The sequence below is a fragment of the Neolamprologus multifasciatus genome, chromosome 11 (genome assembly GCF_963576455.1).
Source record: "Neolamprologus multifasciatus chromosome 11, fNeoMul1.2, whole genome shotgun sequence".
Classification (NCBI taxonomy): domain Eukaryota; kingdom Metazoa; phylum Chordata; class Actinopteri; order Cichliformes; family Cichlidae; genus Neolamprologus; species Neolamprologus multifasciatus.
Window position 1 is genome coordinate 2,275,119 of NC_140449.1, and position 21,806 is coordinate 2,296,924.

At 42.1% G+C, this 21,806-nt stretch overlaps 2 protein-coding genes and 1 long non-coding RNA gene across 7 annotated transcripts in view; 2 read left to right on the top strand and 1 right to left on the bottom strand.

Moving 5' to 3' along the window:
- fzd1 (frizzled class receptor 1) overlaps positions 1 to 13,332 on the top strand; it is a 192,914-nt gene extending 179,582 nt beyond the window's left edge. The window contains exon 2 of the mRNA XM_085176712.1: positions 11,228 to 13,332. The gene's annotated coding sequence lies outside the window, so the exon portion shown is untranslated. The remainder of the gene's footprint in view (positions 1 to 11,227) is intronic.
- The window catches only part of LOC146507558 (uncharacterized), a 401,529-nt gene that overhangs the window by 286,335 nt on the left and 93,388 nt on the right, over positions 1 to 21,806 (bottom strand). The gene's annotated exons all lie outside the window — the stretch shown is intronic.
- Positions 1 to 21,806, top strand: part of znrf2b (zinc and ring finger 2b) — a 105,255-nt gene that overhangs the window by 13,865 nt on the left and 69,584 nt on the right. For all 5 annotated transcript variants that reach the window (XR_014876753.1, XR_014876752.1, XR_014876751.1 and 2 more), the window contains exon 2: positions 17,511 to 17,606. Coding sequence is in view for 2 of the 5 variants with exons in the window: in XM_085176766.1 (XP_085032892.1) it covers positions 17,511 to 17,606 (96 nt within the window). In the remaining 3 variants the exon portion in view is untranslated. The remainder of the gene's footprint in view (positions 1 to 17,510; positions 17,607 to 21,806) is intronic.

The following is a 21,806-nucleotide window of genomic DNA, read 5'->3' on the forward strand; positions in this document are numbered from 1 at the left end:
TGTTGTTCTTAGCGCAGGTCCATTGTTGGTCGACACAGACTCGATACAGGAGTTTATATGTGCATGGCTTCAGAGTTCCTGAAGCAGCAAAGACAGAGAAAGAAGCCACCAGGTATTGTGTAGTTTGGCGCATGCTCCATCTCTACAGCAGGTCTGGACAGTTGTTCCACGCCATCGTTAGGCTGCTGCTACTTGTTCTTCTTTTGGCTGTTCTCTTCAGACCAGATCAGCTGGTTCATCTCACCCTGTCCCTAGCATCCTCTGCACGTCCTTTCTTACTACAAACATGAACATCTTCTGTGGTCTTCCTCTTCTCCTCCTGTCTCATAGCTGCATCTTCAGTATCCTTTGGCCAGTATGTCCACTCTCCCTTCCCTGTCTGCCAACAGTAGCACAGTTTCCACCGTTAACCTGTTGTTGTAAACCTGGGCTCAAACCAATCCAATGTGGAAATGTCATTCCTTATGAGCCGCACTGGCCATTATTTTACACCTCGCTGGCACAACCCTTCCCATTTATCCGGGCTTAGGACTGGCACTAGGAGTACACTCGCTCGTGTGCAGTAAGGCCGCCATAGAAAGGTCCAGAACTCGACATTATATCAAATTAGAGAAAGACGCCTTATTGCTGAAAGTGGTTGCACTCAGTGTGTCCAGAGACATCCTGACAGAGTCGTAGTGCGTCCCTATATAGTTTGAGGCATCTGTAGGATTTCTCTCACTATGTGCAAGCTGCAAACTCATGAAGGAAATGGTCACCTATTGATTCTAGTGTGGCTATAACTCTCAATCAGTTTGATAAAATGCTTGGCAGCAGAGAGGCACAGTTCTGGATCGTACCAAACTCTAGTTTCATGCAGATACTGACTGGAAGGTGACCAGGTGGAAAAATTGGATTTTAGGACCTTTGAGAGACTTTTATGTGAGCAATCAAAGATATCCCATCTCCAACTCGGCTATTCTCCTGCTTCCTCCTGTATGCCTGTGAAAAGCAATTATAGTGGGGTCAAAGGTCTTAAATATTGCACAGGGTTGTAAATTCTTTGCTTCTCTGCCTGTCTCTTTACAATAATAGGAATGCCAGCTACTGTCCACAGTGCATTTGTATGTCTGCAGAAACCTATAAGAGCCAGTCTCACCTCTGCAGCATTGTTACGATAAATGATTCACTTTGTCTTTTAAATTTGGTGTGACAACCGCAAGACACATTAGTCTCTGCATATCAACACAGGCTGGTTTTTATAACATTGTAAAGAAGAAACTTTCTAGATATTAAGTAGAGCAGGGACGACTTTGTAGCTGTGAATCCACAACAAGTGCTAAAATGAAACGGGGTCATTGTTACAGCAGCCCGACTGCAAACATGCAGCATTTGTCCCTGTGTGACCTTTGGTTGAACAGTGCAGCGTCTCTGCGCTCCTGTGCAGCACCGAGAGCCACTTTAGTCAAATTCTGAGCGGTGAGATCAAAGGTTATAAATGTGATCAAAGTGTTTTTTGATTTGTTTGTAGTTAAAGTTCAGAGAAGCTAAACATGACAGCAGTCAGAGGTTGCTGTGACGACTGTGAGGAGGAGGTGCTTTCTTTGATGTTTGGTGATTCCTAATGAAGTCGTTTCATTTCAGATGTGCTTACGATCCTGACGTCCACTCACAATGCTGCTGACTCTGTCTGTAAACAGGTCACCTGAAGAAATCCCTCTGATAGGACATCACATTCTTATTCTGGGAACGAGCAACGATTAGTGCTGACAGAAGCCTCCTGTCTTGCTGTTGTACACAAAGTCTCCTTTGGTGTCAGCGGCCTGATGCACTTGCTGGGACATCATTAGCTGCAGAGGGATGAAGGTTGTTGTCCTAAAGAGGACAATAAGACCCTGAAATGCCTCCCATCAGGTCCCGTGTGCTTTGAACTGTGGCTTTCACTACCTGCTTAGATTTAGACATTGTTACCCACCAGGTTAGATGCATGTAAAAACTCCACAGGTCTAATGAAGTAGTGGTAGGATTCATTACTGAAAAGGTTACAGAGTCATTTCTGAAGCTGTGGGGACTCCAGTGAACCACAGTGGGAGCCAAAAACATGGAACAGTGGTTCACAAAAGACCCCAGAACATCCAAACTGCAGACCTCCCTCGCCTCAGTGTTCATGCCGCACCATGACAAAGAGAGTCAGGCCATTTGTTGCTCATCTGTTTTCTGCAAAGACCTAAAGCCAGATTGGAGCTGGCAGAGAACCCCTGCAGACACAGACCAGTCCCTGACAGTCATCTCTTTCCATCCTTGCTGTCATTATTCATGCACAAGGACACGGGGATCTAAATCCTCCACACTCTCCGCTCCCAAGATTGATAATAATTGTGTCTTTCTGGAGAAATGTTGAACATGTCAGCACGAGGGTTCAGATGATTACACACCACAGGGGCTCAGTTCTGTGGTCGAGTCAGTCCAGGTTAGCAGAAATCTACCTTGACGAGATAAGCTATCAGCTGCTTAACCTGCTTTCTTAATCTGTGCCTTCATCTGAATACAGCAGCAGATGTGTTTTGGTGATTAACTGCATGGCTGTGACGTCAGCCACAGGTTTGTAAAACGGTGTGAAGCTTGGATCGGGCTTCCTGCTGAGCTTTACTGTAAAATGTTCACAGGACGAGGAGTTTCTCCACACTCGTATCCAGGAGACTCTCGAACTGAAACCTTGATGAAATAAACATCTGGGAGTTTAAGGTATCATCTCATGTTGAAGTGGTTGACTCCAACAGTGATTTTGTGTAATTTGTAATCTCCACAATGATAAGAGTCGTAACTGTCTCATTTTTAGAAGGGTTTGGGCTGTCCTTGTGACTGTTAGCTGATAACGTGGCACTTTCCCCCCTTCTGGTGTAAATATGGGAACTTCTGGATCCAAAAATCAAGCAGAAGCCAAAACACTCATGTTAAGGCTTCAAAATGAAGAGTCAGAGCAAGTTTGTGCTACAATTACATATAAAGTTACATATTATTATTATTGACATGATTTGATTGATTGTTAGTCATGTCGTTCACAAAAAGGGTTTCATAGAACCAGAAATTTCTACCGTTAGCTTAGCACCATATACTTAGAAAGCAGCTGGATTCTTGTGAGATGTCACATAAGGTTTCGTCTGGCTGTGACCTCTGTGAAGAACTACTGGACAAACTAACATTAGACTCTGTAACCTTTGTTCTGAACGCAGCTGATTTCTCACAGACCTTGAATTCTGTGTGGAGTTCTGCTTTTTTTATACGTTTCAGTGACTATTTGCATCCTGGCAAAACTCATTACCTGACTGAAAATATTTAAATATCTCCAAATACAACCTAGTTCTGGCTGCAGAGCTGGGGTACTTTGGAACAATGTATTGCCTTTCCTAAACTCTCTAGTTAGAAATGCTGGCTGAGACTTTAGTCACTGGGATTAGCAGCTGCTCGGTGTTTAAAGCTGGCCTACATGAAGAACTTTGCACCTAGAAAGAGCAACCACAGTGGGATAAAGAGCTGTGTTACTCAGTTTCTCCTGAACAAACTTAAACGTCTCCACCATCCAGAACACAACCAATGATTGTAGTCACACTGTAACGGGCAGTGGACTTGCTGCTCTGCTTGAACACAAAGAGTTTCATAAAACAGGCCTCATTCTGTCATTCAGCTTAGGCAGGTTAACTTCTCTTCAAACATCTGCAATAGCAAGATATTTTTTTCCACAGTAGCATGGTAGCGTGACCAAACTCCACATCGGTATATTTTGTAAACGTCCGAGCCTCTTCTTCCTGCAGAGATTCTGCACCTCCTCGCCATCTTATTCGATAAATAGGCAGGTGTCGGCCGGACAGGTGCCGATCCTGCAATCTCTGCCCCATTGTGCCTCGACGTGCCTCCTGCTGCATGAAGACAAGCACTTAAAGGCCAAAAACCCCAGAATAGCATCATGTACACAGACTTTTTGTTTTATTTTACTCAGAGAGGCAAACTGCACATACAGAGAAACTGAAAGGAAACTGTTATAATGAATGTAACCCTGTGCCCTGTTATTCACAGTGGAGTCTTTGACAAACATCACTTTATCAAAGTCTCTTTATCAAAGAGACTTTGATAAAGTGATGACCTTAATAATCTGACTTATTGTTTCACTAAGAATAGGTTTATTCCTCCACCAGGATATATTTGATGTTTCTGCTGTTATCAACCTGCAGTATTATCACAGATTGACAAGAATGTCTTTGTTTGTTTGTTTCATTTTCATGATCCATAGTCTATGACCCAAGAAAATTCAACTTTTTCCTTCAGTAAAGCAAAGAAACGTTTTGATATCACTGCATCTGTGATCAGCCAATAGATCTGTTTTACAGCAGCCATGTTAATATTTAATAATAACTAATAACTAATCACATGAATCAAGGCTATGGTTCAAGATGGAATAAAACTTGTTTCGTTGTCAGTAACAGTCTGTCATCCATGGCTGGCAGAGCTTAGAGTATTTTTTATTAAACACACAATAACAGAACCACACATTTAACTTTAAAGTCCAACACATGGAAAATAGATTTTATTGTACAAACAGGAGAAATATGCAACATCATGCAAATGTGCCACATCTGTGCACAGCTGTGCAGTGTGGATAGATTAGAGGAATATATTTATAACACTGACACGAGTGTTTCACTGAAGATCATTGATATGGGTTTACTGGTTCACAGTGTTGTCCTTTCACCTTGAATAGATGAACAACCTGTAATCTCTAAGCTGATGCACAGTCCTCTGAATACTGAATATTAACTTAGCGTGATGTTTCTGGCTACTCGATAAATGCAAATCAGACGTTCATTGTCCTTCGAGTTGTCTTTGGAGTGGCAGTGATTTCTCAGAAACACATCCGTGGTGAACATTGTGACTGTAGTAGAGCAGGTAGTGTACTCTCCACTGACTCCACTTTGCACTATGTTATATTGTTATTGGTCTACATTTTGGATTATGTGGCTGAACAGTTTTTCATTGCTCCTGCAACAGTGACAGTGAAGATGATCTTCTCATGATTTCTCATTTATACAGTCTGCATCTGATAGTGTGTGAAGGGAAATCCCAGAGAAAATGAAAGTGGCTTTTAACCTTTGTACACACAGTTCTGCCTTCGTACTCCTCCCACATGTGAAGCATAAAGAGACGTGTCTGCCACGGTTTGTGTTGTTCTTTTAACCCCCCCATGCTGTTATTCTGAGGGCAGATGATTAACGGCACACAGCACTGCTGAAACCTTTCCTCACACGTTGTAAGTGGGAACAGCGGAAAGCCCCTTAAAGCCCACAGAGGTTTATGGTAGTGGTGGTGTGTTTGTGACAGATAAGACAAATACTGCATGTATTCACAGGATGGGAAATAAGTACAGCCATTCAGTACTCCATCTATGAAGCAGTCACGTACTTTTATTACGTTGCTGACCTCTACAGAGCTTCTTTTTTGCTGTTTCACATGCATGTAATGGTTCTTTATGACACAGAATCTCCTAACAGGCTGTATGAGCTGGTTTAGAGAACTTTATTTAGTTGTTTCATTGTGACAACAGTTTGTTTTCTGACCCGTCTGTCTGCTGGCTGATGTTCGCTAAATGCAGCGTGTAAGCCAACACAGACGCTATCTCACATAACAACATACGGTATTAAAGCTCGGCTAGTTCATCCAAACTTCCAGGGCCGATCTGGTAACGTAGTTGGCCATTTTCAATCTGCTAACTCTAACTAACCGGTGCCAGATTCATCTAGCGTAATCCAGCTAGCTGGCTAACTCTAGTTTGCTTGCTATCGTCAAAGCTAGCCAAATCAAGTCAACGATAGTTGAGCAAAAAGAGCCTGACCACGGTTTTACACGGTGACCCGACGCCAAGTCCTCCTCGTGCTCCGTGTTTGCGTGTGATACTAATGTTTACTGAGGGGAGGACAGAAAGACTGAAAGCTGACGTAACAAGAAGGCAGTGCTGCGTTAGACAGCAGGACTGCCTTGCATCGTCTCCACTACATCCAGCTCTTTCCTCAGCAAGCATGTTTATTTATACCCCTGCTGCTGCTGCTCTCTCCTGCCCACTCTTCTCTATATTCTTTTTATTCCAGTCACTTCCTGTTTTACCCTCTGCCTTGGAGTGAAAGTGCCAGTAACATGAACTTTATATACATCAATAGGTCAACAGTTCTTCAGCCCAACTATCAAAAGAATGACCCTCAGTGGATCCAGCATCAGTACAGCTCTGCTCCCTCACAGCTTTCTGTCTCAGGAGGGGACTCCCTCGCATTTTATCTAGATCCACTTTCTTACTTTGAAACACTTAGACTCCCCGATCACATCAATTTATTTTTAGTGTTCTGCATGTTTTAAATACCTAAACCCCGAAGTCTAAGGAACGACTGTATTTTCACCTCTCAGGTGATCGATGACCCTGGTGCAGGTGCTACATGATCAATATGGGTTAATGACCCTGTTAAGGACAGTTTCCTTATATACCAGGGACTCTCCACCATTTGGTTTTAGAACGGAAAAAGCTGCTCGGATGAAAGATGAAATGTCTTCAAGAAATTTAAAGTCCAGTCGCTTTCTTTCCAAACACTTATACTATCATGATTAGGGATGGGTATCATTTAGGTTTTATCCGATATCGGTGCCAAACCGGTACTTTTGAAACGGTGCCGGTGCTTAAACGGTGCTCAAACCGGTGCTTAAAGAATGGAGAACACAAACTTGGTCCAGAAACCTCTCATGTTCAGCTGTTTTTTTGTAAAAAGATAACAATGTTAGCCTTTTCTGCAGCTATGGGGCATATATGGTATCACTCTTGGCTGGAAGCAGCTTAAACAATGGAAAAAACACAAACTTTGTCCAAAAACCTCTCATGTTTAACTGTTTTCCACTTTTTCTTCGGTCATTTTAGCCTTTTTGTCCAGGGTGAAGGGAGTATCTGCCATCAAACAAGAAGACAGCCGCATGTAGCTATGATGGTGTTTGCTAGTTCACCTTACATGCATTAATGTAATAACGTGGTTAGCCTACTCAACGTAAATTACACACGAACAACATTAAGCTACTCACGCAGAGAAGAACGGCTGCTGCTGCATCATCATCCTCATCATTTCTGCTACACTGGCAGGGCTAGGGGCCAGGACTCTCCTCTTTGGGTTTTTGGGGGATGTTGCTAACTCCGGGTCGATAACAGGCACCACACCCGCAGTAGATGTGCTCGGTGTGAGGTCTCGCAGCAAGCTATCAAATACGGCGCATTTCTCGGCTTTTAAAAAAACGCTATGCGTCGCCAGGTGTTTCATCAGATTTGAGGTGTTACCTCCTTTGACAGTATCACAGTATCAGCTTAAAGCACTTGTTGCAGCTGCTGAGTTTGCATCTTTTGCTGTGAAGTACAGCCAGACTTTTGACCGCTTCGCTTTGGGCGTTTTTAATCTGTAGCTCTGCTCTAAAAGAACGTACGTACCTGGACCCGCCTACTATCCTCGGAAACGTAAAATGATTGGCTAGAATCTAAAGTGTATCACAGCTCAGGAAAAAAAAGCACAGAAATAAAGCACCACAATGTGCGCTGCTTTTCGGTCTGGTTACTACCATTTATGTCAGAACCGGTACCATCATGGCACCAGATACCGGTACCCATCCCTACTGAGGATGGTTACTGCAATGAGGAGATGAGAAACAGCAGGTGATTATCATATGTCAGTGCAACTAGATCCTTATTAATGTTAACAGATCTCACAAGGCTAATATTGTTTCCTTCCTTTTTGTTTTTGTAATTGCTGCTCGTTCCCTGAAATGCACTTTCTGTGCAAGTTAAATCACCAAAGTTCATGGTGCAGTCAAACAGTTTTGCAACTGTGTCCAGAAAAAGCAAAAATCTAAAAAAAAAAAGCTCATTTAAAGTTTGTAATCTCTGTGGAATTCAGACTGCTTGTGATGACAGAGTGATGTTAGAGAGCGGTCTCTGCGATGTACAGCCGGGCCCAGAAGTGTTTAAACGAACCATTTTTGTAATCTTGCCTGTGTACAACACCTCAGTGGATCCAAATCAAACTATCGAGCTGGGAGTGCAGACCTTTTCTCTGGCCTTAGGTTCTATGTATTTATGAATCTGTATGCTGGCCTCATTCAAGAAGAGCAGTGAAAAAAGACAAAGGGGATTTACTTGGTCATGATTGATTACCAGTTTCTTATCCCTGCCAGTTCTCAGCTTAAGAATCTGCCTAGCTCTGGAAAACCTGACGTTAATATTAAAGGATTGTGAGCAGTGGTGTTCATGCATATGCTGATGGATTCATGGAAGGCGTTTGTGTACAACGAGCTGGGCTACTGAAGTGCAGCCACACCGGTCGGACAATCGGTGAAGGGATCAATAAAATGCCGATTCATAAATCCCTTTTAATAGCATGGTGTGCAAGATGTGCTGACACAGGGACTGCAGGAGAGCTGAGTTAAGGACAGTGGGTAATGAACACAGGGCTCAGGGATGCTCTCCAAACAGCAGATTAGATGGGAACAAAGATATGGTGCTTATATAGTCAAAAGTGTGAAGCATTCTGGGTAACAGTGCGTGAAGTTTTGAGTCTGTACCCAAGAAGCTGCTGGCTCGCAGCTTTTCATGGTCGTCTTTGGACTTCAGTCCAGTCTGCTCCCTCACTCAGCACAAGCCTTCATAACATTAACCTTCATAACATTAAAGTGGCGACAAAAGTGGAACTGATTACCCGGGGCCCCAATGGTGGGAAGGGCCCTTGCAGGCCTTGAATGAAAAATTTGGTTTTGTTTTCAATTTTCATTTCAAAGTAATTAGGTTCATAATGAAGTTTCAGTCGTGTAAATGAACTTTAATTCCAAGAAGTAGTGGAGACACTCATTTTTACCCAGGTTGGTTTAGTCCATCCGGAGCTCGACTGGCTTTTAGGTGTTATGAATTTATTCTAGCCGACATGCTGATGTGCACTGTGACTCATGACTTTCTCTAAGAAAGCAAAATCATATGAAATAAAGCAACTGAGGGAAGTTGGCTGTTAACAAATTTCTATCAAAAGAACGGTGAGCACAGCAAAACTAACAGTTCTTAAAAACAATGAGCTAGTGTCATCTGTAACACTGTAGCAGGTGGAGCAGGTCCTTCTCCAAATGATGTGACACGAGGTGAGCTCATGTAGTGGCAACTGAAACCAGCAAGGACGACGTGAGTAAGACACAAACCCAGTTTTATCTGATGCATTTTAACATACTGCTTTTAGCCCTTTTCAACCAGCTAATTTTAATTCACTAAACACTAAATGTGGACATTTACAAATATAAATACATTATTTGCAGTGGTGGGTCCTGAAAATATCAGACTTTAAGCAGGTTAACAGGCTAATTAACCCTTTAAGACCGACCATAGAACCAAGTCCGCCAGAGCTTACTTTATATTTTTACATGCTGTGGAGCCATTTTTGGGAGCATTTCAAGTTGCTATACATCAATACAACTGTTATAGCCCAAATTTTAATAATATGTCTGCATTAAGTGCATAGTAATTACATAAATTGCAAAAAAGTGCAATAAACTACAAAAAAATTGAAAATCGTTTTTGTTTTTTTAACATATATTTCTAGTTAGAGAAATTTAAGAGGCTTATCCCTCAAAACTGTAAATACAAAAAAGTTGCACAAACTAGTTTCCCACCACAGGAAATTTATTTTGAGTGTCTTCATAGTTTTATTTTTGAAATACACCAATTTTTATATACTGCAGGAAAAACGAAAATAAATATTATAATGCAAATTTGCAAAAAAGCAGCATATGCATCAAAATAAACTATTTCCAGCAGTGCAATATGAGTCCTAAGCATCCCAGAAACAATACAGAAAGTCATAAAGTCAAACATAACTTTTAAAAACACCAGTATAGGCTCATTGAGGCCCTGATGGTAAAAAACTACATTTCCGCAAAAATGACGTCACTTCCGGTTTCGGGCAGGTCATGGCGGACATGTGATTGTTCGCGCTGACGTCTATTCCAACGTAGGAAGTGTTACAAACAGCTGATCAGATCGGCAAAGCGTGTTTCTGGAATATTATGTTTTTGTTGCTGCAAGTGCTTTTTATGCAGTTTTTGCAAAGCTATATGTGGAAGGAAACTGTGACCGAGGACAAGCTGATGGCAGAAGATGTAAGTACAACTCCTCCGGTTTCATATGCAAAAAAATTATTGCGCTAGCTCACGTGGTTGCAGAGCTACCGGGATTTAAAAATAGTTACGCAAAACAGAGCGTGCAGCTCAGACCGGCTTTAAAGGGTTAATATCAGTCCTGTTTGCTTTATTCTTGTAGGTGTGTCAGTGAAGAGAGGTTGCCCTTTATTTTACAATTATTTACCTTATGTGCGTCAGGAAAGCTGATTCTTTTTGTGTTTCTGCAAATAAAACTGTCACTAGATACCATTTATGTCTTTATTATGAAGCACAGGAGCCTGAGATTTGTGTTGCCATTTAACCTTTTCTTTTATACCATGAGACTCATAACTAAAAAAGGCGAACCTGTTGACCATTACAGATTTTTGTATACAGTTGTCAGCTCAGGTGCTGGGTAAAAAAATAAATAGATATGGTCCTACTCTACCTGAGCACCCAAAGCTGTTTACAAAGCTTACCTCGTTTTTCTGTTCAAGCCCTTTCTAGCTAACCTTCATACACATTCATACTCTGATGGATGCAGTGGAGAAAAAGATTGAGAGAAAAGTTGGAGAGAGGATGAGAGAGCATCTTGTCCAAGGATACTTCCAGTGCTCATATTTACATGTGGTGATCTAAGAAAGGATGCTATGAATGTCATTACCCCAATTTCACATTTTTATCTTTTTATACCAATGAGTTTTATGTGTGTTGAGCTATTTGGTTATAAGGCAGAGCGTCACAATTAGAGACAACAAACAACACAAAGTCCAGGTGTAGACCATGGTGGTGCAGGGGTAATCGTTTATGACCTGTGCAACTTGCAGTCAGTGAGTTGACCATCAACTGTATGCCAAAGTTTTCTAGACCCAAATGTGAGGCCATCTGTCCAAAAGCTAAAGCTTGACCAAACTGGGTTAGGCAGCAGGACAGTGATCCACAAACAAGCTATCAAGGTGTTACAGTGGCTCAGTCAGAGGCCAGACCTCAACCTGATTGAAAGACTTTGGCAGGTGAGCTTAAGAGAGCCGTGAAGTGCTAGATGGTTAGTTGGACAAATATACATGCACATAAAAGTTTGAAAGTTGTATCATAGGTAGCGTTACATGCCTTTACATGTCCTCTTTGCAAATGTGTCCACAGGAGCATTGTCCATATAATGAAATAATAAAAGGAGACATACGAAGTTCATTTCCACGTACAGTAATAAAACCGCAGAATTCATTCCCTGCCTCAGAAAAGCAGTTTGAGCTTCTCTCCCCTTAAAACTCAGTTTTTTGATTGGCCTGTGCCAACAAACAAAACAACAGCTTCAGGGGTCGCAGCTGGAACGCCCACCATAATGTCACACAGCAGTTGTTAGTGGGAAGGAAGCTAATAGATAAGGATCAGCAGAAAATAACAGCTTTTACTTTTACAGTGGCTTGCAAAAGTATTCGGCCCCCTTGAACTTTCCCACATTTTGTCACATTACAGCCACAAACATGAATCAATTTTATTGGAATTCCACATGAAAGACCAACACAAAGTGGTGAACACGTGAGAAGTGGAACGAAAATCATACATGACTCCAAACATTTTTACAAATAAATAACTGCAAAGTGGGGTGTGTGTAATTATTCAGCCCCCTTTGGTCTGAGTGCAGTCAGTTGCCCATAAACGTTGCCTGATGAGTGCTAATGACTAAATAGAGTCACTAAATACAGCTGCTCTGTGACGCCTCAGAGGTTGTCTAAGAGAATATTGGGAGCAACAACACCATGAAGTCCAAAGAACACACCAGACAGGTCAGGGATAAAGTTATAGAGAAATTTAAAGCAGGCTTAGGCTACAAAAAGATTTCCCAAGCCTTGAACATCCCACGGAGCTCTGTTCAAGCCATCATTCAGAAATGGAAGGAGTATGGCACAACTGTAAACCTACCAAGACAAGGCCGTCCACCTAAACTCACAGGCCGAACATGGAGAGCGCTGATCAGAAATGCAGCCAAGAGGCCCATGGTGACTCTGGACGAGCTGCAGAGATCTACAGCTCAGGTGGGGGAATCTGTCCATAGGACAACTATTAGTCGTGCACTGCACAAAGTTGGCCTTTATGGAAGAGTGGCAAGAAGAAAGCCATTGTTAACAGAAAACCATAAGACGTCCCGTTTGCAGTTTGCCACAAGCCATGTGGGGGACACAGCAAACATGTGGAAGAAGCTGCTCTGGTCAGATGAGACCAAAATGGAACTTTTTGGCTAAAATGCAAAACGCTGCACATCACTCTGAACACACCATCCCCACTGTCAGATATGGTGGTGGCAGCATCATGCTCTGGGGGGGCTTCTCTTCAGCAGGGACAGGAAGCTGGTCAGAGTTGATGGGAAGATGGATGGAGCCAAATACAGGGCAATCTTGGAAGAAAACCTCTTGGAGTCTGCAAAAGACTTGAGACTGGGGCGGAGGTTCACCTTCCAGCAGGACGACGACCCTAAACATAAAGCCAGGGCAACAATGGGATGGTTTAAAACCAAACATATCCATGTGTTAGAACGGCCCAGTCAAAGTCCAGATCTAAATCCAAGAGAATCTGTGGCAAGATCTGAAAACTGCTGTTCACAAACGCTGTCCATCTAATCTGACTGAGCTGGAGCTGTTTTGCAAAGAAGAATGGGCAAAGATTTCAGTCTGTAGATGTGCAAAGCTGGTAGAGACAGACCCTAAAAGACTGGCAGCTGGAATTGCAGCAAAAGGTGGTTCTACAAAGTATTGACTCAGGGGGCTGAATAATTACACACACCCCACTTTGCAGTTATTTATTTGTAAAAATGTTTGGAATCATGTATGATTTTGGTTCCACTTCTCACATGTACACCACTTTGTGTTGGTCTTTCACCTGGAATTACAATAACACTGATTCATGTTCGTGGCTGTAATGTGACAAAATGTGGAAAAGTTCAAGGGGGCCGAATACTTTTGCAAGCCACTGTATGTTTGTGGTCAATGACACAACTGCAAAGCTCTGACAACACCTTAACTGCACCCAGTGTAACTTAACATTTGGTCGGTTTTTGACCTCACATACATGAGGGAGAGCAGCTACAGGAGAAACACTGAGCTGTGATAACACAAGAGCAAATCAATTAAGTCAATAAGGTAAATGCACTGTTATTGATTGTTTTGCTAATAAATACAAATTCAGAAAATAAAGACTCTTGGGTGGATTTATTTAAAGTTATTTGAGCATTTTTTCTGTCGAGCCTGATGCTGCCTTAAATATAAAGCAGCTTCCTCACAGTGACAAATGCAACCTCTTAAATAAACACTAGTAACAGATCAGGACTTTATAACGGAAGATACACAAAGATGATTAAGGCTATTCTCTCTCTGACATCACAGAGAGTCAAGAGTAGAAAAACAGTAAAGCCTGAGCTCACAGGGATTATTGTACACTGGCTTTATTATTTGAAATGTTGCCATGTTTAATATGAACATCCACCTCTGAAAGTAACAAAAAAGGTAAAGCCTAATGGGTCCACTTTAAAATATTTCACAGTGGGTGGCTGGGTGGGTGGGTGGGGTGTTCAAGATCAAAGTTATCCAGTCTTATTTGAACTAAAGAGGAAAAGTAGCTGAAGTTTGAGGGTTTCATCAGAGAAAGCAGTCAAACAGTTATATAAACATATCATACGATAGTGAAAGAAAGAATCATACAAACTAACATCTACAGGCATCCTTCTTACAGCAGTGTTGTGCTGTGGCTTTAAGCAGCACGCAGAAACAACGTGTTCCCCTCTTTGTGTTACACCCCTACTTTTATCAGAATGATGATGATGATTTTTCATATATACACACATATATATATATATATATATATATATGTATATATATATATATATATGTATATATATATATATATATGTATGTATATATATGTATATATGTATGTATATATATGTATATATGTATGTATATATATGTATATATGTATATATATGTAAATTCTACTTCTCTTCTGGTTTGTTTTGGGGAATTCAGAAATTTCAAACTTCCTATCTGGAGGAAGCAGATGTTTCACATCATGTGACTTTGTTGACTGCAGCACTTTACAGGAAAGTAAAAGATGCAGATTGGACGGGGTTATAAATAACACTCGTGTCATTATTTCAGTGTGTGCGACTCATACTCGGAGGCATATTGTTTGAGAGTTTTAATGCGACCAACAGCAGGTATGACCTCAGAAAGACACGCACGAGGACATGTGCAGCAATTTAATGTGGCGGAGAGAGCAGCCCATATAGAATAGCGGATGAGTCATCGCAGCCTCACAGGGAGGGCTCAGCTCTGGCTTTGAGCATTTTTCAGAATGAGCAGAGCCGTGCAGAGCTGGATCCATCCGCATTTCTCCATTTCACATAGACACACCTAGACTGCACATGCCTAATTGTCAGCATATGGCCAGCAGGTCTTAAAAGATGACACTGTGCATGTGTTGTGAGGTCAGGCAAACAGTGTGTTTTTCTGCCTTAATCCATTTATCCTTTGGACAGATTTTAACATTGTAGGAAGCTCCACACACACACCTGGCTGTGATATGTCACACTCTGCCCCCTGCTGCAGAACTGCTGATGGATAGTGGAGGAGGAAATCTGCAATGTGACAGGAAACTGCAGAATTTACTGTCTCCGCTGAGATTGTGACAGCAAGATTGTGATGGACGTCGGAACAAAGGGATAATTACTGGATGTGGGGAGTGTGATGTACAGTATGCAGCATAATTTATGTAATTATCTGCCTCCAACTGTCTCTGATTAATCGTTTATTAATACATTTAGTGATTGAATCCATGGCTGTCTGTGTGTAAACACTGCTGTCACTGCTATACAGTTCACATATTGCACATAAATGACATTTCTTTGTCCCAGAGGGGAAGTTTGATTGCAGCAGAAGTCACCTGGCATTTGTATACACCACATAAATAATCCCATCAACTCTGGAATCTTCTGTGCCCAGAGACCGACCACAAAACACTGTTCCAACATTCAGATCATTGAGGTGCAACACAAATGCTACAGCAAGGGGGAGCAAGGACATCAGGTTAGGGGGGTGATATTATCACCCCCACTCGAGATTGGGTACCAAGTACTGAAAGAGAGGCTCATGGCGAAGCTGGAAACCTGGACCCTCCGTAGCCAATTACCAAGGCTACGTGACGTACTCTCTGAAGCTCTACTAGAAGATGTGAATGCAGCATCACGGACGATCCTTACTGCGACCATCACTGAGACTAATCAGCTGATCTACACTATGGCAGCAGTGATGAATGGCTACAAGATGAACAGCCACAAGGAGGAGTACCCCCCCACGGAGAAGGAGACTAGAGGCCAAGAGCAAGGCAGTACTAAGGGAACCTGCAAGCTGCCCATACCCGAGACATCGATTCCCCCATGCACACCACTAGGACCTACAGCAATGGCATCGGATGTCATTCAGAGAATGGAGAAGTGTAGTTGGATGGTAACAAAGTAACAAAGCGAGGAAAGGTAGGCAGAAGTGAGGGGATCGAACTACCAGAAGGCAACATTGCAGACACTGAGGACAGCTACAGGTACCTGGGAATCCCACAGGCAAATGGGAACCACGAACAGGCTGCTAGGAAAGCTGCAACCACCAAATACCTGCAGAGAGTTAGGAAAGTCCTGTATACCAAGGGCTGCCAGAAGAACCCGAGAAGATGTGGAGGATGAAGGTGACAGTGGTCCCCGTGGTAATCGGAGAACTCGGGGTAGTGACCCTCAGGCTGGGCGAGGGGCAGATCCCTGGAAAAACATGTGAGACCTTTGTCCAGAAGAGCGCAGTCCTAGGAACAGCTAAGATACTGCAGGACCCCCAAACTCCCAGGCCTCTGGTAGAGGACCCGAGCTTGAAGAGGGCAAGAGGGGAAATATATATATTTCCTAATAGGCCTGTGGCTTTTTGCCAAGCCACCATGTAACCACTTTCATGGATAAAGAAACGTTACTTTGATTCTGCACCATCTTATCTCATGGTACTATGGCTAAACTTCTGTGTAATATCACAATCTTCAGGTGAACTTCCGTTGGTATCTCTTTAATGTAAGCAGGGGTGAAAGTCCAGCACAGCTTTAGCTTTTCTCTCAGCTTGCTGCCCTTTTTAATTACAAATGCCGTCGTCACATGTGAAAGCCACAGTTTAAACCGAGAATAGATATTTAGGGCTGCTTGATAATTAAACAATCTCGTATCGTAAATGGACTGATTCTTATACAGCGCTTTTCTGCTCTCCCAGAGTACTCAAAGCACTGTGTACAACATGCCTCATTCACCCAATCACACAAAGTGACGCAAAGCAACTCTTTCCTCGTGTACATCCTTTAATCTCACACTCAAATGTCTTCAGTGCACCAACAAACAATTGGCCTCGCTATTTCAAATAGTGTTTTGTTCCATCAATATTATTATTATTAAGTGGGGTTATTACTGAAATGCATTTGTGGCTCTTGCGACTCAGTTATCACCTACAGTAACTGCTTTTCTCCTGAGCTCTAAATAGCATTTTTGTTCCTCTCAGCTTACCGCTTTAGTGTTCCAGCCAGGAAACTTCAGTCTCATCAAACCTTTGTTTCTGTTTTCAGAGAAAGATAAACAGCACTCATACATCCACAATATGATGCTGCAGCATTCTGGTACAGCAACTGAAAAGCAATAACAAGAAAAAAAAAAACCCTGCAAAGCAGTTTGCAGGTCACTCCCACAATTCAGTATTACTGTGTTTGTAAAGGATGGCCTTTAAATATCTGTAAAGGTCTAACAGTGATGTCTGTATGTCTGTGCAATAATTTAGGTTGGACTAAATCCTGAGTGGGAGCAGTGATATAATGAAAACTAGCAGTCTGTGCACAGAAATAAATCAAATGTATGAAACTATATGTCACTGCTGAAAGATTACAGCCCCCTCTTTAATAATCAGGCGCACCAACCATCACAGTGTGCTCTAACACACTGGTTATCTAGTGCAGGAACGTGTCTGGTAATGCGTTATTAGGTGAAATCTTCTGGTAGTGCAGGTTTCTTTGCAGTTAAGTCAAGAACTGGCTGTAGCAATACATTCTACCCAGTCTGGGCAGAAAAAGAGTGTGCGCAGTCTCTTTCACAGCCCTGGACAAAGTGGAAATGAAATGCAACAACACATCACCAACTTGTGCTGAGTGAGGAGAGAAGAAAACACTCAGTGTTTGCCACTTTAATGCTGTTGCACATTCGTTTCTTTCTCATCTTCCACCTTCCATGTTTTACTCACTGCTGGTGTCTTTCTCTCTTCCAGGCTTCAAGTGCCCTGTGTGCTCCAAGTTTTTGGCCTCAGATGAGATGGATCTTCACCTTGTGTTGTGTTTAACTAAACCCAGAGTGACATACAATGGTAGGACTTCCTTTATTGCCTTTACAACATATACTAGCATTTGAAAGTATGCTGTAGCTGAATGCAAAATTCCCCTAGATAAGAACAAGCAGTTATGAAGGGTCTAACTCAGGGGTGTCCAACTCCAGGCCTCGAGGGCTGGTGTCCTGCAGGTTTTAGATCTCACCCTGGGTCAACACACCTGAGTCAAAAGATTAGTTCATTACCAGGCCTCTGGAGAACTTCAAGACATGTTGAGGAGGTGATTTAGCCATTTAGATCAGCTGTGTTGGATCAAGGACACGTCTAAAACCTGCAGGACACCGGCCCGCGAGGCCTGGAGTTGGACACCCCTGTTCTTAGTAGACCCATCCCAGTTCTGGGCAGGCAGCCTTTTGGATTTCACACTGGAGTTTCAGCACACAAAACCATCGTATCAAAACATGTATTTGCTCTGCAGTGAGTGTTCAGGCCATTTTATAGACTCTCATGGCTACCTTCAATGTACAGGCAAAATAAGGGGAAATCTGAAAGTAGACAAAAGTTCCTTGTTTAACCGTGCCTGTTTGTTGTGTAGTTACAGCAGATTCTGTGTGTTAAATGACTCTCACGTCCCTGTTCCCTGTGCGTGTTTGAGCTCCTCGTTTAGCGTCTGAGGCTGAGCCACTGCCACATTCTGTTTCTACCTAGAGCTCAGTATAATAGATGATCTATGGCCTCATGAGTATTTTAGAAGATGCAAGTAGGCACCATGATTTTACCTGCTGGTCAGTGAAGTTTTTAAAGCCTTGACCTGAGCGTTATCAGCCATCTCGGTGTTTTGACAGCAGATATAATGACTAAGGGGTGGCTCTGACTGTGACACTGACAAAGCACGCTCACTGCCTAACAACTTTTGACAACTTACCGTACCGGATCATTCTACTGTCTGCCTCGTACAATGACCATAAGCAACCAAAGTGAACTTCATGTTTGAAGCACAGGCCGAGAGGGAGGTGTGGCAGCAATTTTTCACACCAGCCTATTAATCAACCAAAGACCCAGACAGACTTTTAATTCATTTGAAAGCCTGATGCTTAGCCTCGTCCACCCCAGCTGTAAAACTCAGAAACCAGTCTTACTTGTTATCATCTATCGTCCACCTGGGCCTTACACAGAGTTTCTGTCTGATTTCTCAGACTTTTTATCTAATTTAGTTCTGAGCTCAGATAAAATAATTATTGTGGGTGATTTTAACATCCATGTAGATGCTAAAAATGACAGCCTCAACATGGCATTTAATCTGTTATTAGACTCAATAGGTTTCTCTCAAAATGTAAAAGAACCCACCCACCACTTTAATCACACTCTAGATCTTGTTTTAACATATGGCATAGAAACTGAACATTTAACAGTGTTTCCTGAAAACCCTCTCCTGTCTGATCATTTCCTGATAACATTTACATTTACAATAATTGATTACGCAGCAGTGGAAAGTGGACTTCATCAAAGTAGATGTCTTTCTGAAAGCGCTGTAACTAAGTTTAAGAATATAATCCAGCCACTGTTATCATCGTCAATGCCCTGTACCAACACAGAGCAGAGCAGCTACCTGAATGCTACACGTGCTGATGCAGCACCTCTCTACTAGCTTCTCATCACTCGTGAATAAGATTCTTAAAATTACAGTGCATAAAATGTCACCACTAGATGTCAGTAGACTGCAGATTCAGTAAACTCAATTCTGTTTTCTTACCTCTCACAATTCAAGTGCATAAGCCTAGCTGAGGTTGCCGCTTATAAGATGTCACTTTTCCACCCCATAGATAAAAAAAACAAGAGTTCCTGCAGCCTGACGCTTGCTTTGACTTCTAATGATCATGTACATAAATGTGTGTTAAACTAACTGTACCAAACCAAAATAGAGCTGTCAGACTGAAATAACTAAAAGAACCTAACTGAAGTTATGTGAGCTTAATAATGTCACTCTCTTCCTTCCAGAAGGCTTATAATTATCCTCAAGATGATCATCAGTATAATGTTAGCTTATGTAACAGGTTCTTCCTCCTGCAGTCTGAGACATTTAGTATAATCTTCATGTAATATTTCCCAAACTACATCGCTGTGGTTGCCTGAGGGCTGCTTCTCCTTGCATTTAGCAGAGATCTCTTCTGTATTTAAGGATATCACAGCCACAGTTAGTGTGGCTGGGGGAAATGTTTCGTTGTTTCCTCTGCTAAACATGAGTGTGGGCTTGTAAAATACTCCCCACAGTGAAGTTACAGGAAGCTACGAGATGCAGTCATGTTTTCCTGCAGATTTGACAGATGTGCTCTGCTGCCACTGTCAGCAAAGGGTGATCTGTTTTGATAAAGATTTCTTAATTTGGTTTTCTGAGCTGAGAGGATCTTATTACTGTTCCGAAATAAACATGAAAACTCACTTTATGTAACAGCGTTGCCTGCATTTAAATGATCATTTAATCGCTTAACCCAGAGGTTCCCAAAGTGTGGGGCCCGCCCCCTAGGGTGGGCGCAGAGCCATTGCAAGGGGGGCACGGTATGAAAATTTAAAAAACGTATTAGCTTGTGTAAAATGCTTGGACACTGCTAGCATCATGGACAGGTTTTCGACGGGGCTCCCACGCAAACGCAAAGCAGGAGATGAAGCATCGCCAAATATGTTTCCAAACCAACTTCCTTCCAAGCCAAAGACTAGAAAATATGATGAAGCAAATCTTCCCTTTGGCTTCACCTGCACAAGAACATTTTTCTTGTAAAACAAAGGGGGCCTAACAAAAAAGGTTTGGGAACCACTGACTTAACCTTTAGTTCACTTCAGTTTTTTTCAAGATCCTGTTGAGACTTTTCAAAATAAACTGAATCATGTGAAAGTGTATGCAGTGTTTACGGATGAGAAGCAAAAAAGACGCCAGGTGCTAAAAAGTAAACCTTAGACTCAAACGCTAGAACAGGCTTTTCCCCGCAGCACACCGTGTAATAAATACTCACAAAGAAAACGGCGTCCGTTACAACTTATGTCTAAAAATGTATCGTTTCATGCATCTGTTAAAACACTCGACTCCAGCTACATGACGCGCAGCTGGAAACACTTCACGTAAGTCGAGCTGCACGAGATTCATAGAATTTACAGATAATGTTACATTTTTGATAGATGTCTTATATCAGGATATGAGATTTTGGTCATATCACACAGCCCTATTATACTTTGAGAGACTGTAGGAACCACAAGTAAGATGCTCTTGATGATCTGTTGCGATAGTGTTACCATGAGGTCTTAAAAGATGATGCGGTCTGATCATTCAGGACTTTGTACAAGAAGGTTTTTAAATTCATTAGTCAGCAGTGATGGGAAGGTTACTTTTAAATGTATTCCACTACAGATTACAAATTACATGCCTTAAAATGTATTCTGTAACGTATTCTGTTACGTTACTCAATGAGAGTAACGTATTCTGAATACTTTGGATTACTTAATTTATTATCATGATTTTTACAACTACATGAATGTACTATTGCTGTGTGATTTATTACTATTACTCTCCATACCAACACCAACTAGATGTTTAAATCTTAATATAAATGAGTAACAGTAGGTGGACATTAGGTAAGGCTGCACTTTTTGCAGTGGTATCGTATAGAAAACTATTCGTATATAAAACAGGTCCGCGGCTCCGAACCGTAGTAAAGGGACCTCTGACTAATACGGTGGGTTCGTGTCGGGCTCGTAGCTGAAAACTAGCTTTACTTTGTTGTCTGGGTCAACTTTGCTAGCAGAGACAGAGAGAGGCGTTGAAAGGCTGCTCCAACAGAACTTATTGTTTCAGAGGAAAACACGAACACGGTGTACAGTCGAGTCTTAATAGCTTACTTACAGCTGGGCTCGTCAGGCTCTCTTCTTGGCTGCAGTGGTTATTATTATATTTACATGCTTCCAGCTCCCGTTTCTGCTCGATGACAGCTCGTACTTTTCCTTTTTCTCCCTCCCTCGCTCACAGACACATAACGTGTATGTCAGTCCATTCTCCCTGCAGCACGGACTACACTGCCTATGATGCTACATTCTTTTGGGCGATGCCTGTAACACTCTGCTATTGCCTTCATATTAAATCATATTTGTGAATAATTCTTTAAATATATTTCTTCACGTCATTATGAGACGCGAGATTGAGACACAGATATTTGAGCCTCTTTATGCGTGTTTTGTTTGGGTTTCCACCGG